Source organism: Lampetra planeri, chromosome 73 (genome assembly GCF_965212315.1).
Source record: "Lampetra planeri chromosome 73, kcLamPlan1.2.h2, whole genome shotgun sequence".
Classification (NCBI taxonomy): Eukaryota; Metazoa; Chordata; class Hyperoartia; order Petromyzontiformes; family Petromyzontidae; genus Lampetra; species Lampetra planeri.
The window spans coordinates 132,252-150,106 of NC_136178.1; the positions used below are offsets into that span (position 1 = coordinate 132,252).

Sequence of the window (17,855 nt, forward strand, 5' to 3'; positions counted from 1 at the left end):
ACACACACACACCTTACACACACACACATCTTACACACACACACACCTTACACACACACACACACCTTACACACACACACACACCTTACACACACACACACCTTACACACACAGACACCTTACACACACACACCTTACACACACAGACACACACCTTACACACACACATTACACACACACCTTACACACACACACCTTACACACACACACACACACCTTACACACACACACACACCTCACACACACACACACACCTTACACACACACACACCTTACACACACAGACACCTTACACACACACACCTTACACACACAGACACACACCTTACACACACACATTACACACACGCCTTACACACACACACCTTACACACACAGACACACACCTTACACACACAGACACACACCTTACACACACACACCTTACACACACAGACACACACCTTACACACACACACATTACACACACACCTTACACACACACACACCTTACACACACAGACACACACCTTACACACACACATAGATCTCACAATCAACAAGGCGGGCCGGCGCGGCACGGTAGCAACTACATTAGTGGTGGTGGTGATGGTGGTGGTGTTGATAATGGTGGTTGATGGTGGTGGTGATGGTGGTGATGATGATGGCGGTGATGATGATGGTGGTGATGATGATGGTGGTGATAATGGTGATGATGATGGTGATGATGGCGGTGATGATAATGGTGGTGATAATGATGCTGATGATGGTGATGATTATGATGGCGGTGATAATGGTGGTGCAGGTGGTGATGATGATGATGATGGTGGTGATGGTGATGATGATGGTAGTGATGATGATGGTGGTGCTGGTGATGATGATGCTATCGATCAGTGGTTCCTCTTCTTCTTAACCAGGGGGTGCGTGATGCCCCTTTTGGGGGGCGGGCGCGTGCGAGACGCGCGGCCAGAATTATTTAAAAACAGCAAATCATCGAAGCACGCAAATTAAAGCACGGGTCACTTCAAGCGACAACTTACTTCGTTTCATCAACAACAACAACCCCCCTCTCTCTATGTGTTTATTGACATCGTTCCATTTGTGTAACGATTGAGGAGCCCATAGGGGTGCAAGGCTGCATGCGGTCAAGGTCTAAGAAGCACGCCACCCCCCACAGATGGTTGAAGGTTTGTGGATGCGTTCTACGGAGGGTCGGGGTAACGCGACATCGAGACGATGCTGGGATCCGCTGACTCTGTTTGGCCAAAGACCTCGGCTCACGAGGATAGGAGTATGAGTTCAACACAACCACCACCACCATCTTCACCTTAACCACGATCGCCACCATCAATTGCATAACCACCACAATCACCACTATACACCACAGTAACCATACAGGGTAAATACAGTGAGGGATCAAAAGTATTTGATCCCCTGCTGATTTTGTACGTTTGCCCACTGACAAAGAAATGATCAGTCTATAATTTTAATGGTAGGTTTATTTGAACAGTGAGAGACAGAATAACAACAACAAAATCCAGAAAAACGCATGTCAAATTTTTTATAAATGGATTTGCATTTTAAGGAGGGAAATAAGTATTTGACCCCTCTGCAAAACATGACTTAGTACTTGGTGGCAAAACCCTTGTTGGCAATCACAGAGGTCAGACGTTTCTTGTTGTTGGCCACAAGGTTTGCAAAAATCTCAGGAGGGATTTTGTAGGAACGTTAAGCGAGAACTGCACGGAGTCTGTAGGCTCGTTAAGCGAGGACTCGAGCAGCAGCATCTTTGGGACTCACCTGACAGGACGCGAACTCAGAGTCGCGACTACGACCACCACGAAGGCAGCGAGCAGAAGATGCCGTCTCATGGCTGAAGAGAGAAGGGGGGGGCGATGTAGCCGCATTAATCCGAATGTTTGCCCCCCGTGAGTCCGTGGATAGACGCGCGCACACAAATCACGGTGGATCACGTTACATGCATCATCATCAGCAGCAGCATCAGTAGTAGCTGCAGCAGCCGCCGCGCGCGCTCCGTGTGTCATTGTTTGTTTATTCAACTTTGTTGAATCACCTGGCTGCGGGATTTGGGGGCTAAGCTTTAGCAGCTCGCTGCTCTCGGTCGCGAGGAGATGTCGACTACCTCGCCTGGTACGCAGGAGGCTCGTGGGTTCGATCCCGACCCTGACGCCTGCTGTTGTATGTTTGGAGTTTGCGTCTCTCTCTCTCTCATCATCATCACGGTGGCTAAGATATGTCAACTTCCTCGCCTGGTATAAAGGAGGTCGTGGGTTCGATCCCGACCCTAACGCCTGCTGTTGTAGATTTGAAGTCTGCGTCTCTTTCTCTCTCCCCGTGGTCGCGTAGATTTTTCTCCGCGGTCCTCCTGGTTTTCTCGTCCACATTTAGAAACAAACAATGTGGTCACGCGTGACAGTGTTTGCTATACAATGGCCACATGATGATGATGAGCCGTTTGGGTTCTCATTTGTGATAGCTTCTGAAAAAGTGGGGCTTTACGCAACTGGTAAAATAAAAATATAGTTTAGTTGAATATCGATTTAAAGCTTTCGTGACTGCAGGGATTCATCTTCTTGGTTCTTTCGGTAAAGTCACGTAGAAGGAAAGTAATAACATAATAAAAATAAAACATAAAATAATTATCACAGAGAATTATTAAAATATTTATTTTTTTATTACTTTATTACTTCCCTTCTACGTGATTTTACCGAAAGAACCAAGATGATTTAGTGGAATAGTTTAGTTTAGTGTAAGGTTGCTGCTCACACCGCGACCCAACCTTCCCTCCGCTCATCCCTCATCACAAAGACAAAGATTCCCCCCCTATAGCCCGTAACAGGCTGTTGGGGCAAGTGCTGTTCGTAGCGAGTAGCAGCAGCGCCTATGAAGGCTACCGGCACTGTGGCACACGAGGGAGTGGGTGGCCAGCATCATGCCCGGCAGCCTTTGTCTCCCCAGTGGCGATGTTTTCTACACACCGCTACGCCAGGTACACATTTGAGGCTGAGTCGACCTCGGGGAGGCCAACGACATGCAAAGACAAAGAACCCCCGTATAGCCGTAACAGACTTTTGAGGCAAGTGCTCTTTTTAGCGAGTAGCAGCAGCGCTATGAAGGCTACAGGCACTGTGGAATACGAGGGAGTGAGTGGCCAGCATCATGCCCGGCAGCCTTTGTCTCCCCAGTGGCGATGTTTTCTACACACCGCTACACCAGTAACTCACTCGAGGCTGAGTCGACCTTGGGGAGGCCCAGGACTGGTTCTGATATAAATACGTCACTGGTGTTGGCCGCGAGCTAGAATCGAACTTGGCGCTTGTGCCAGGCTAGGTGTTCTTTAAGGCCACGTGAAGTGTCGAACGCCCGCTGGCAGGCGGTCACCGGACAGACCCAGCAATTGTCATGGGTTGGCTGACTGAGATGACTGGCCGATGCACCACCCGTGCCCCCTGCTGTGCAAACTAGCTGCGTTTTAGCCGCCCGGCGCTCCGCTCGTTGTTGTGAGCGTCCCTCCTGTGCCCTCCGCTGTTGCCGGAGAGCAACTGCCTCCAACCAGCCCAGTAGCAGCGTCCTTCATGAGCCTCCTTCGTACGTTGCACCTTCCCCTGGGCTGTAACAATCAGATACGTGCTACACTGCACGATGACCTGACGCAATGGAATCCACAGCCGACTCTCGATTATCCACGCACACGCGCGTGCGGTTGATCCGATTTGCGGATTTTTACGTGGATTTATAAGTTATGGGTTTTCCCTGAAGCCCAAATTAATGATCTAATACGAGTTATGAATTGTTATTCTTGGAAATGTGTTATTACAAGTCACACACGTTGCTTAAACCAAGTAAATATGTTGCATCCGATTTAAAGCTTTCGTGACTGCAGGGATTCATCTTCTTGGTTCTTTCGGTAAAGTCACGTAGAAGGAAAATAATAAAATAATAAAAATTAAACAATAAAATAATTCTCACGACGTTTTGGCCACAACGCAAGCAGCCGTCTTCAGGTGGAGAACAGGTCTGTCGAGAGGCAGAGTCTGAATCACTATTATTTTCCTTCTACGTCACTTTACCGAAAGAACCAATAAGATGTTGCATCCGATTAATCCGAAATCCATGTGATGGCCTCTACAGTACAGTAGTTGCCATATATTTATAACAGTGGGCAGAGTTTGATTGATGTTGATTGGCTGTGGCTCTGCTATCATACACTAAGTGGGCCGGGTCTTCTGCTGGAGAGACACACACAGACTGAGCCCCAAGGTTTGGAGCAGGGGACGTCAGCGGTGCTGGTTTATTGACATCGACATGGCCACGTGAAGGTGTTCCCGGTTCGGTTTTGGAAGTTGCGATTGTGCTCTGGGATGATGTAGTAGTGGACCTCGTGGTTTCGTGTCTCTGTTGGCGTGAGAACTTTTGCCTTCCGTTGTTTGTGCCGTTTCTATTGTGGTGCGATTTCTTGATTCTGTTTTAATTCATTGTGGATGTTCGCTTGCTAGTTGTAGAAGTCTTTTTATTTGCTTGGTATTGGCTGGAAATGGGGATTTGGTCCTTTTATATTTTACAGTCTATCATCGATTACACTGGTCAACAAAAAAAACATTTTTTTCTGGCCTGGACTTCTGCAGCTGTTCTAGACTAATTTCAGGGTGCTGATTCCAAATCTGATCTCAGATTTGCTCTATCACATCATTTTTATGCTATCGGCATACCCCATTTTTATTGATTTTACCCGAAATTAACTCTGTCACTTATGATTGCAAGTTGTTGCGAGTCAGTGACTGCTTTAGTGTTAAAATATGGTGCTGTATCTTTAGGATAGTGTGTTTATAATATCATCATTTTATGTAGATGTCCACATTTATTTAATATTTTTCTTCTGCAGTTTTTATTGAAAATGCAATATTTGATATCTCAAAACCCTGATGTGATAGTCAAAAACTGATGCCAGATTTGGAATCAGCACCCCAAAATTACCTTGAACCCGTTGGAATACCTTATGCCAGAAAAAGTGTGTTGACCAGTGTCATCTGGCTGCTTCCAACGTTATCCGGCGGTCTCGGGCCGATCCAGCGAAACCTGCAAAACCGCTCCAAAGGCTGTAACCAGTCTGGCCATTGACACCGTGTACGTGTGACATAACAAAGTAGCTATGCTTAATTTCAGTGTTAAATATGATATACACTACATTATACCCTACATCAAACTTAAACTATTAAAATTACTGCACGTATATATATATCACCCCATGATGCAGAGTCTGCGACATTGGAGTGGTAAGTATGGCACAGTAAATAGGTATTTTTTTACAGCCGGTTATTTGTGTCCATTTGTATGTTTATTTATACCAATTTCACGTAGTTAACACATTTAAAACACGACAAAACCACATACACACAACACCTAAAAGCATAATGTTACGTAAAAATGCGCAAAAATTGCCGATTTTAAGTCATGATGAGGAGTGATTATCCGGGATTTTAGAAAATCTGGCGCCCCCTGAAGCCGCCGGATAATTGATGACCTCCTGTAAATAATTAATGCACAGTGCTACGGGATGCTATTAGCACGAACGATGCTATGTAAAATGAAAGTATTGTTGTTGCAGGGACTCCTCTACTTACGAACATTCGCATTACAAACTTTCACAGATAAGAACCTGTCTGTATGTCCAGTTGCCTATTTGGACCGAGAGTCGTAAGTTCAACCGCTGTGCAATAAATGGTGGTGGTGGTGGTGGTGGTGGCATCTACATCTGCAGAACGTGAAGAACCAATGGAGTCTACATCTGCACAACGTGAAGAACCAGTGACATCTACATCTGTAGAATGTAAATAACCAGTGGCATCTACATCTGTAGAACACGAGGAACCAGTGGCATCGACATCTACAGAACGTGAAGAACCAGTGGTATCTACAGAACGTGAAGAACCAGTGGCATCTACATCTACAGAACGTGAAGAACCAGTGGCATCTACAGAACGTGAAGAACCAGTGGCATCTACATCTACAGAACGTGAAGAACCAGTGGCATCTACATCTGCAGAACGTGAAGAACCAGTGGCATCTACATTTGCAAAACGTGAAGAACCAGTGGCATCTACATTTGCAGAACAAGATGAACCAGTGGCATCTACAACTTTTCAAACCATTCCCTGTGTTTAGTGTACACGCCTTACACCATGTTTGGAATCGACAGAAGTAAAGATAGACTTAAGAACAAATAGACTTACGAAAACAGACCTATTGAACCTAACTCGTTGGTAAGTCGAGGAGTCCCTGTACTGAAGTGTAGAGGTATATAATGTAGTATAGTATTGTATAATGTGTAATAGTACTTTACATTGCCGTACAACATGTTTTGAATCTGACAGAAGTACATTTGGACTTACGAACAAATAGACTTACGAACACAGACCTATGGAATCTAACTTGTTCGTAAGTATAGGAATCCCTGCATTGATTCCCTGCGTGCACCACCCCTCGCTATCTCCCCGTCGACTGGAGGCAGAGGAGCCAATAGGCGACGTTGAAGACGGCGAAGCTGATGGGGAAAACGAATCTAGAGGCGTTGTCGATCCCCTGCGCCCGCACCATCCACTTGGCGCATCCTTCATCTGCATTGACCTAAGGGCAGGCGGGCGGGGGGGGGGGGTCACGTAATGGAAGGTGACGCTCACATTAATCCTACTTAATCGACGGAATGACTCTCGATACACAAGATAATTTTGTTGGGTTAAATTGCGTAAATATAAATGTGTTAAATTTCGATTTAAAGCTTTCGTGACTGCATGGATTCATCTTCTTGGTTCTTTCGGTAAAGTCACGTAGAAGGGAAGTAATAAAATAATAAAATAAAACATAATAAAACAATTCTCACGACGTTTCGGCCACAACGCAAGCAGCCGTCCTCAGGTGAAAACCAGGTCTGTCGAGGCGACAGCGTCTGAATGACAAAAGAATATGCATATTCTTTTGTCAAGGCGCTCTTTTCCCCCCTTCCAACCCAGCTTATATATATGCTCCAAGCACGTGTGCTGTTTCATTCAGACGCTGTCGCCTCGACAGACCTGGTTTTCACCTGAGGACGGCTGCTTGCGTTGTGGCCGAAACGTCGTGAGAATTGTTTTATAATGTTTTATTTTTATTATTGTATTACTTCCCTTATAAATGTGTTGTTAAACCCACCACTACCATCCGACACGCCAATTTGTGAGATTTGCGACAATTAGTTACTAGTACAGCACTTAATGTTTGTGTGTTGGAGAGTAAACCCACTATAACATTGACGATTCAAGTATCATGATGGTGCTGGTTGTTATAATTACTGGCGAAACGTCGAGATACTCAAATGTTTAAATGTTGTAGTGGGTTTACTCTCCAGCACACAACTGGTGAGTGCTGAACTGGTAACGAATTGGCATGTTTTGTTGACGTGACAAATTTAATAATTGGCTGTGTCGAGTGGTGTCGGCTTTAACGACACATTTATATTTATGTGATCTCACCCAAAAACCTCCCTTATGGATAATATTGGTCGTGAAAGCCTCCTATTACTTGTTAAAGAGACTCTCGATTATCAGCGTGTGCGGTTTATCCCATTTGCAGATTAGCCACGCGAACCTGAGGTTTTCACGTATATTAATAATGCGTGGATTTTTCCCTTAAGCCCAAATTAATAATCTAAAAACAGTTATACATTGTTATTCTAGGAAATGTGTTATTACAAGTCACACAGTACTTTAAACCGAACACATATGTTGCTGCTGGGGTTAATCAGAAATCAAACGTGATCGCCTCTACATTACGGTAGTTGCCATATCTTTACGACAGTGGGTGGTGGAGTTTGATCAATGTTGATTGGCATGGCCCTGCAGTCATCCACTTAGTGGGCAGAGTTTGATGTTGATTGGCTATGGCTCTGCTGTCATCCACTTAGTGAGCAGAGTGCCCAGAGACATGCCTCCGGGCGTGTCAAGGCTTGCCCCCTTTGGGCGTGCTCAGGCTCCACTCAGTCTGTAGTAAAGAGGGGAGAATATACAAACTCCACTCACTCTGTAGAACAGGGGGAGATCATACAAACTCCATTCACTCTGTAGAACAGGGGGAGATCATACAAACTCCATTCACTCTGTAGAACAGGGGGAGATCATACAAACTCCATTCACTCTGTAGAACAGGGGGAGATCATACAAACTCCACTCACTCTGTAGAACAGGGGGAGATCATAAAAAACCTAGCCCCCCCCCACGCTTCCCCCTACCTCTCCCATCACCCGTTGGGGCTGGCTGTGGGTGAGAGTCTTACATGGTAGGTGGTGAGCGTTGTCTTAGCGAGGCTCCTGGCCCGCATGGCCGTCATGACGACCATGATGTACTCGAGCAGCGCGCCGAACACGAAGAAGAGGCACGCCGTCATCCACACGTCCATCGCGTTGATGTAGGAGAGCTGGGAGACACCCAGCATGCACACACCACACACACACACACAAACACACACCACACACACACAGACACACACCACACACACACAAACAGACACAAAGACAAAGACACACAGACAGACAAGAACAACAACCGCCATTCGCCACTGAGTGGCAGTGACGTCACCACGATGCTTGTGCCAGGCTATGTGCACTTTAAGGCCACGTGAAGTGTCGAACGCCCGCTGGCAGGAGGTCTAGGGACAGACCCAGGTGCCATGGGTTGGCTGACTGAGATGACTGGTCGATGCACCACCTGTGCTCCCCTACTGTGCCAACATGCTGTGATTTAGCCGTCCGGCACTCCGCTCATTGTTGTGAGTATCGCTCCTCTACCCTCCGTTGTTGCTGGGTGGCAACTGCCTCCAACGATCCAATAGCGTCCTTCACGAGCCTCCTCCACAGAGGCCGATCTTGACACCGCTGGTACCAGTCATCGGCAAGTTCACTCAGCTCCACATCCTCATGTACCGCATCAGCTCCATCCCTTCTTTAGCCCATGCCACTTACCCACTCACTCACCCACTCACTCACCCATCAGCTCATCTTTTCTTTTGCCAATGCCACTCATCCACTCGGTCGCTCACCGACTCACCCACGGACTCACCCACTCACCCACCCATCCACCCACCCACTCACCCACCCACCCATCCACTCATCCACCCACCCATCCACCCCAGCCCGTTCTACTCACCCATTTACCCCCCCCCCCCCCACCATATCTATCCCAAAGCCAATCCAAAGCTGCTGTGGTGCATCACAGGTGCCCCGCCATCACCTTGGGCATGGAGGATCGTGACCCCGTGCTCTGCGTGGTCATGGTGAGCACTGTGGTGATGCCCAGACCCACGCGAGCCTGGGCCACGTTCATGTTGATCCAGAAGGAGACCCAGGAGATGATGACGATGAGGATGCTGGGGATGTAGAGCTGGATGAGGTAGAAGCCCATCTCTCTGTGCAACACAAACTTGGCGTCTATGCAGGTGAAGCTACCTGGAAGAGAGACGGAGAGGCAGACAGAGAGGAGACAGAGAGAGAGAGAGGCATTCAGACGCAGGGATTCCGCAGGCCCTTGAGGCGGCTACTACATCACGTTGTCTGGGACAGTTGCCATCCCCGCCCGGCTCGTGGCTATGCTCCAAGCGGGCATTTGCGTTGCCTCGGTGGGAAAATCAAGAGGGTGGGATGAGAGTCCCCTGCCTGAGTGTGACCCAGGGGCTCAACAGAAATAGCAAGAGGGGGAAACGATAGAAAATTAAGGGGCAGCGATGACGCGCGGTGGCAATTGGAGCGGAAGGCAATCGTCTTCGAGAAGAAAGTTTAAAGCGGCACACAAACACATGAACACCATATTCTTGGTTCTTTCGGTAAAGTCACGTAGAAGGGAAATAATAAAATAATAAACATATAAAACAATAAACATTTCCACGACGTTTCGGCTGCAAAACAAGCGATCGTCATCAGGTGTGAAATCCACAGCAAGAAAATTAGAAAAAAGTGGCGGTTTTTTCTAACGTCAGCACCGCGGACAGCGATTTGGCAGTTGGCCAGATGGACGAGTCCATCTGTGTTCGGGAAAAGAGGGGGGGGGGGGGGACTCGTCCATCTGACCAACTGCCAAATCGCTGTCCGTGGTGCTGACGTTAGGAAAAACCGCCACTTTTTTCAAATTTTCTTGTTGTGGATTTCACACCTGATGACGATTGCTTGTGTTGCAGTCGAAACATCGTGAGCATTTTTATTGTTTTATATTGTTATTATTGTATTATTTCTCTTCTACGTGACTTTACCGAAAGAACCAAAAATATGTATCCCTGCAGTCACGAAAGCTTTAAATCAAAACATGAACACCATTCAATATATAATCATGTTTCTGCTCCGAGAGGGACTTTAGTCGTCATTGTGAAGAGCTGTGGCACTCCGAACCACCCCAGCTGGGTACACACTCCACCTCCCCGCAATTACCCGTCCAAAGACAAATATCCCCCATACAGCCTGAACAGACTGCCTGGCAAGTGCTGTTAGCGGACACCTATGAAGGCTACCGGCACTGGGGCACACGAAGCGGGTGGTTGGGAATTGCTGCTGCTGCTGGTGGTGGTGGGGAGTGGTGGGTGTAGTGGTTAGCGCTACGCTGCGCGATGAACCGTGTGACCCGAGTTTGAGTCCCGCTCACGGCCAACACCAGTGACGATAATTATATGATCCGGTCCTGGTCCTCCCCTATGTCGACTCGGCCTCAAATGAGTACCTGGTGCGGTACGTAAAAACATTGCCACTGGGGAGACAAAGGCGGCCGCGCGTGGTGCTGGCCACCCACCCCCTCGTGTGCCGTTCTGGCCTTCATAGGTGCTCGCTAACAGCACTTGCCACTACAGTCCGTTACAGGCGATACGGGGGGGGAATCTCTGTATATTTTGTTATAAATTCCCGACCCACCCAACTACCCACCCAGTCACCCACCCAGCCACCCACACCCCCGCCACCTTACCCGTGACGTATGTCTTGGTGCAGTCGCCCAACTCGGCAGTCCTCATCAGCTGGAACTGGGGCAGGCTGAGCCCGTCGGCGAAAGTCACAGCGTCCCCGGGAAGCCACTGGAACAGCAGGTCCCGGAGCGTGTAGCCGTCTAGACCATCGGCGGTGGTGGAGAGGGTGGGTTCGGGGGCAGGGGGTGAAAGAGGGGGGGGGGGGGGCAGGGGGGGCAGGGGGGGGCAGAGGGGGTCATAAAGCCGTCAAAATCGCCTGCCGTTCAGTGATTCGCGTTGCAACGAGCAGCCATCTTAATGTATTGATTCAAGAAGATATCTTGGTCACACGTGTTTTGTGGGCCCTTTAATTTTCGTAGGCCCTAGGCACAGTGCTTACCGTGGCCGATTGGATATCACGGCCCTGGTGGGTGGGTGGGTGGGTGAGTGGGTAAATGAGTGGATGGGTGGCTGTGTGAGTGGGTGGGTGAGTGGGTGGGTGAGTAAGTAGGTGGCTGGGTGACTGGGTGAGTAGGAAGGTCCTATGCACAGTGCCTACTACTGTGGCCTATATGAGAACACGTTCCTGCACACTCACACACAATGCAAATAATCTAAGCATCGATGGCCTCATCCCGGCAGCACTCACAGCTCTCCAGGTAGATGAGGCAGACCTGGGTGTCCATGGGGAAGTTGTGGAGGTCCATATGGCAGGAGAGAGTCAGGGACAGCCTGCAGCAGCAGCAGCACGAGAAGCACGAGCAGCAGCAACACACGTGGGTCAGAGGACAACCGACAATAACAGAGATATCATTGCACCAAATTAAACTTGCGACAACGCTGCCCCACACCCGCAGCGTTCGCCACCGGAGCTGCGGTGGCCAATAAGCGGGGGACGAGGCCGAGGCTGCCACCCCAACTCCGGGGGCGGGCACTGCCACAACCCAACGGCTTCCGTGACCTCCTGCCAGCGGGCGTTCGACAGTTCAGGTGGCCTCAAGGTGCACATCGCCTGGCACAAGTGCCATGGTGATGTCACTGCCACTTAGTGGTGAATGGCGGTTGTTGTTTTTTATGTGGGTGTGTGCATAGGTGCTCGCTAATCTCTCTCTCCCTAATCTCCTCCATTAACACAACTGACGTGCTTGCGTGCGGGGATGGAATTCCTTTCCAGCTCAGACCCCGCTTGCTTACCCTTCACCACATATATAACGTCTTGTTGTAACAGCTCTCTCGCTCTGTTCTTCCTGGTTCAGCAGTTCCACTGCTGGATTAATTTTTCTGCCTGAGGACGACCGCTTGTGTTGCGATCGAAACGTCGTGATATGTGATTTTTTATTTTACTTTATTTTTCTACCTACGTGAATTTACCGAAAGAACCAAAGAGTATACGGGGGATCTTTGTCTTTCTGTGTGTGTGAGAGTGCCACGTGGAAGTGTAGTGGTTAGCACTACGCTGCGCTACGAACCCGGAGACCCGAGTTCGATTCCCGCTCACGGCCACCACCAACACCAATGTGGCGATTATCTGAACCGGTCCTGGGCCTCCCCTAGGTCGACTGAGCCTCAAATGAGTACCTGGTGTAGCGGTGTGTAATAGTGAACATCGCCCATTGGGAAGCCAAAGGCGACCGGGCATACTGCTGGCCACCCACCCCTCCTGTGTGCCACGGTGCCGACCTTCATAGGTGCTGCTACTCGCGACTAACAGCACTTGCCCCGACCTGTCTATTAGAGGCTACACGGGGGATCTTTGTCTGTATCTATCTTCATAGACGCTGATGCTACTTACAGCACTTGCCCCGAAAGTCTGTTAACAGGCAACACGGGGGATCTTTGTCTGTGTCTACCTTCATAGGCCCTACTGCTACTCCTTCCTTCGAACAGCACTTGCCCCCCCCCCCCAACAGTCTATTGAGAGGCTACAGGGGAGTGGAGGGGGGATCTTCGTGGTCGTCTCGTGTGGGCCACCACCGCAGCGAGTAGAAGATATCCCCGTTGCTGTAGACGGTGATGCGGCGGTTGTCCGTGGTGACGGAGTGGAAGCTGCCGCTCATCTCGTTGGAGAAGAAGAGGTCGGGCCTCCAGATTGAGCCGATGATGGAGCTGTCGAGCGCGAGGCTCCGCCTGGACCCCGTGTAGCTCAGCCGCGGGTCGTTCCAGATCTGCCGCATGAAGATGGACACTTTGTAGTCCTGGAGGGAGGAGAGGAGAGGTTGGTACGTTTTAGAGGTCTGTTCTTAAGTCGATTTGCTCGTAAGTCCAACTTTGCTCTTGTCGTTTCCAAATTTGTTGTATGGCATGTGCAATATTATTATACATTATACACTACTTTGCTACAGTATATACGACTACACAATATTATATACTACACTACTATATACTACTACACAATATTATATACTACACTACTATATACTACTACACTACATTATATACTCCACTACAGTATACAACTACACTACATTATAAACTACACTACTATATACTGCACTACATCATATACTACTACTACACTACAATACTTACAAATGAGTTAGGTTCCAGAGGTTTGTTCGTAATTCAATTTGTTCGTAAGTCCAACTTTACTCCTGTCGAGTTCAAACGTGTTGTACGGCATGTACACTAAACACGGGGGATGGCATTAAAAGTTGAAGAATCTCATGTAGATGCCACTGGTTCTTCATGTTCTGCAGATGTAGATGCCACTGATTCTAGATTTGAAGCTTTCGTGACTGCAAGGATTCATACTCTTAGTTCTTTCGGTAAAGTCATGTAGGTAAAAAATGAAATTAAAATTAATAAAAAATAAAATACTAAAATCACGACGTTTCGGAGGCAACACAAGTCTCCGTCATCAAGTGATGCAGCAAATCTGGCTGTGACGGTCCCACCTGATGACGGAGACTCGTGTTGCCTCCGAAACGTCGTGATTTTAGTATTTTATTTTTTATTAATTTTAATTTCATTTTTTACCTACGTGACTTTACCGAAATAACTAAGAGTATAGATGCCACTGGTTCTTCATGTTCTGTAGATATAGAAGCCACTGGTTCTTCACGTTCTGTAGATGTAGAAGCCACTCACCTTCACCACTCACCCTCACCGTTCAACCTTCACCGCTTACCCTCACCCTTACCACTCACCCTCACCACTCATCCTCACCACTCACCCTCACGGCTCAACCCTCACCATGGTTGTTTCTGATATGGATCCGAAGTTTTCGATGAAGATGCTGCAGTTAATCACTGTCGGAGCCCCTGCATGCAGACACAGCGCGGCACGCAGCGTTACTACAACCACAACCACTACTACAATCACTACTACAACAACAACTACAAAAACTACAACTATTACTACAACCACTACTACAACCACAACTAGCCCTACTACAACCACTACAAGCACAACTAGCATGACTATAACCACTACTACCACAACCACAACTACCACAACTATGACTACTATAACGGCTACAACCACTACTACTACAACCACAACTACCACTTTTGTGGATGCACCAGCATCGGTGCATCTACAAAACATCATGGATGCATGCCAGGTCCAAGCAATAACATCTCAAGGACTATATAGTGACGAAACACCAGATGTGGGCCCATTTCTTTGCAACCAGGACCTACCTTGGAGCTGATCTGCCCACTAACCATTGACTCGTCATCTGTAAGATGCGCCTGCCATTATTCCACTCTCGTGGTGGGTGTACATCTAGGACCCAATTTAAACCCACAGTGGCCTGGTCTCAGCGAGCTGATGAAAGTTGCAAGCGAGAATTTCATCATCGCTTGCGGCTGGGGTTGGCATCGTCCCTAACTCCTCTGATGCCGAGGGGAAATGGGCGAGGTTTAGGACTGTGACTCATGCAGCTGCAATGGCTGCTTTGGGTACACGGTCAAGACCTCATCAGAGACCCTGGCTGACAGAGGAGGTGTTCAGGCCTGCTGAGAAAATGTGACAGGCCCACTCTCACGTCTACAGAATCCTACGTCAGAGAATGAGGATGCTTACCACAGCCTTCGCTCAGAGGTTCGGAGAGCAGCGAGGCACTGCAAGGATGGGTGGTGGTCGCGGGTTGCTGAGGAGATGGAGTCTGCCTCAGTAGCCCGCGATCACAAATCACTCTTTAACTACATAAAAAAAGTAACTTGTAGTGCCACACATATCACCATCATTACGGGAAAGAAAGGTGATCTGATCTCCGACCCCCAGGAACAGGTTTGCAGATTTGCTGAGCGTTTCTGCGAGGTCTTGGGGGATGGGGGATTCCTCAGCCTGGAAAACATCATGGAGCAAAGTGGGGATGACTCTGCTGAGGCTGCAGTGACTCAAATATTGGAAGAAGTCACTTTAGTGGCTGGCTGAAGTGGAAGTACAGTAGATGATCCAGAGTCCGAGACCAAAAAAGCACCGGGCAGAGATTATCTCCCAAGTGAAATGCTGAGGGAGGTTGGCGTTTGTGTGCAGACTGCCCTACATGACATCATAATAACAGTCTGGACCACTGGACAGGTTTCCGAAGGATTGGAAGGATGCCCTTGTGGTCCCCCTTTTTAAGAAGGGAGACCGCATAGACTTTAACAACTACAGGGGCATCTCCCTCCTCAGTATGCAAGGAAAGATCGTGGCAAGGATTATTCAACATCGCCTTGCCAGGCACGCTGATGAGATGCTTACAGAGTTATTACTCTGTGTTGTATTACATTACATTTCGATATTTTACTAGGTTATTTAATTTTAGTGTCCTTCTCCTGATTTTCAGGCTTGCTTGCCGTGCCATCGTACTTGCAGCACCACGTCTGTTGACCACTCATTGATATGCTAATTTTTTCTCTAACCCCCCTCCCTCTCTCTGCCTCCGCCCCCCCCTCTGTCTATTTAAGGCCACCCCACAGAGACGATCACCCCTGTTCACTTTGGGGTGCGATACGGATGTCCTCTATTTAACATCTGTTTAGACCACGTAGTTCATACCGGAGGCATTTTCATCTGGTACAGGTACAATGGGAGGCTGATCGATGCCCGAGTGCAGTCAAGGGATGGCTCCGTATTGGTCAACCATGTTACGTATGGCGATGATCTGGTGATTGCTGCTCACTCAGAGGATGAGTTGGAGGTGCTGCTGCTGAACCTAAAGAGTGTCACTAAGAGGTGGGGCCTTACCATCAGCCCCACCAAATCTAAGCAGCTGCCTGGGTATTTCGTGCCACCAAACACTCCACCCCCACAACTCCCAATTGAAGGGGCAGTTGTGGAGATAGTGGAGAGTTTCCCACACCTGGGCAGTGTACTCATGATCGGCTTCAGTTTGACAGCAGAGGTCTCACTCCGAATCAGTCAAGCGGCATTATCTTTTCATTGACTGTGTAACACTGTGTGGAAGCTACTTGATCTGTCACTCCACACGAAGCTTCAGATCTTTTCGGCCACGGTCATGCCCTCCCTTCTCTATGTTTGCGAAACGTGGACACGCCTAATGGAACATCTTCGCCGGTTATAAACATTTAGGCTGGCCTGCCTACGATCCATCCTGGGTTTAACCAGGTTGGATTGTGTGAGGAGCTCACAAATCCTTAAAAGATCTTGGCAAAATCCCATCGGTGAGCTCCTCCAGCAGGCAAGGCTGCGTTAGCTGGTCATGTAGCCCGCATGGCCAGCCACCACATGCCTAAACAGCTTTTGTTCGGCTGGATATTGAAGAGATGGAGTGATGTAGTACAAGAGGATGTGGAGCTGAGTGCACTTGCCGATGACTGGTACCAGTGGTGTCCAGATCGGCCTCTGTGGAGGAGGCTCGTGAAGGGCGCTGCTACTGGGCAGTTGGAGGCAGTCGCCCTCCAGCAACAATTGAGGATAGAGGAGCGACGCTCACAACAACGAGCGGAGCACCGCGTGGCTAAAGCACAGCAAGTTGGCACAGTAGGGGGCACAGGTGGTGCATCAGCCAGTCATCTCAGTCAGTCGACCCGTGGCACCTGGGTCTGTCCCGTAACCTCCTGCCTGCGGGCGTTCGACACTTCACGTGGCCTCAACGTGCACATAGCCTGGCCGTTTTGACGTCACCGTGATCGTTTCGATGGTTATTTTGAAGTGATAACGGTGATGGTTGAGGTGGTGGTGATAGTGGCGGTTGAGATAGTGATGGCAGTGGTGGTGGTTGTGGTGACAGCGGCGATGGTGGCGATTGAGGTGGTGGTGAGGGTGTTAGTGGTGGTATTGGTAATGGCAGTGATGGTGCGAGCCGTGATTGAGGTGGTGATGTCGGTGATGGTGACAATGGAGATTCCATACGGACTCACCGCCGAAGTTGGGCCGTACTCGGTAGTCATATCGAGACGTCTTGCCGATCAGACTCTCCAGTAGCTCCGATGGCGACAGGTTGCTGCTGTTGCTTCTGCTGCTGGAATTGTTGACTTCATCAGCCACCGAGCTGCGATCGATGAATTAAAGAAGAATCACGAGCCAGTGGAGTGAGTGAGCGCACCTCTGGTTCATATGTTAATATATGTAATGTGAGGGTATATCCGGGTGGTTGATTGATCACACCTCGTTACGATGATTGGCTCTACCGGTCCTGGCCCATAGCCAATGGGGAGAAGTCTAGGGGCGTGGCCCTGACGTAATGGGAAGGTGACATCTGCAAGTAGATGATTGGATCTGCTGGCTTTAGCCACAGCCAATGGGGGGACGAGTCAGGGGCGCGGTCCTGGGATTGTACGATGGAGTCTGGAAGATTCCATGGAGGTTAACCAGGACTGGTGGAAAGGTACCACGTGACCCGGGTATTAAAAGGGGTGGAGACGGACAACACGTGGTCAGATCTGGAACGAACGAAGGGTGAGGCCACGCTGGAGCGTGGGTCCAAGCCTGCCACGTGGCAGCACGAGTCTCTC

At 48.9% G+C, this 17,855-nt stretch overlaps 2 protein-coding genes across 2 annotated transcripts in view; both read right to left on the bottom strand.

The window, feature by feature from the left end:
* Positions 1 to 17,855, bottom strand: part of LOC144737762 (uncharacterized) — a 164,006-nt gene that overhangs the window by 33,023 nt on the left and 113,128 nt on the right. The gene's annotated exons all lie outside the window — the stretch shown is intronic.
* Positions 5,317 to 17,805, bottom strand: LOC144737761 (glycine receptor subunit alphaZ1-like). The gene is made up of 8 exons (XM_078620620.1): positions 17,262 to 17,805; positions 14,140 to 14,207; positions 12,922 to 13,142; positions 11,597 to 11,679; positions 10,971 to 11,108; positions 9,258 to 9,472; positions 8,305 to 8,445; positions 5,317 to 6,624 (listed from the first exon to the last, which is right to left on the bottom strand). The coding sequence occupies exons 2-8, from the start codon at positions 14,140 to 14,142 to the stop codon at positions 6,484 to 6,486; spliced, it is 942 nt and encodes a 313-aa protein (XP_078476746.1). The 5' UTR covers positions 14,143 to 14,207; positions 17,262 to 17,805; the 3' UTR covers positions 5,317 to 6,483.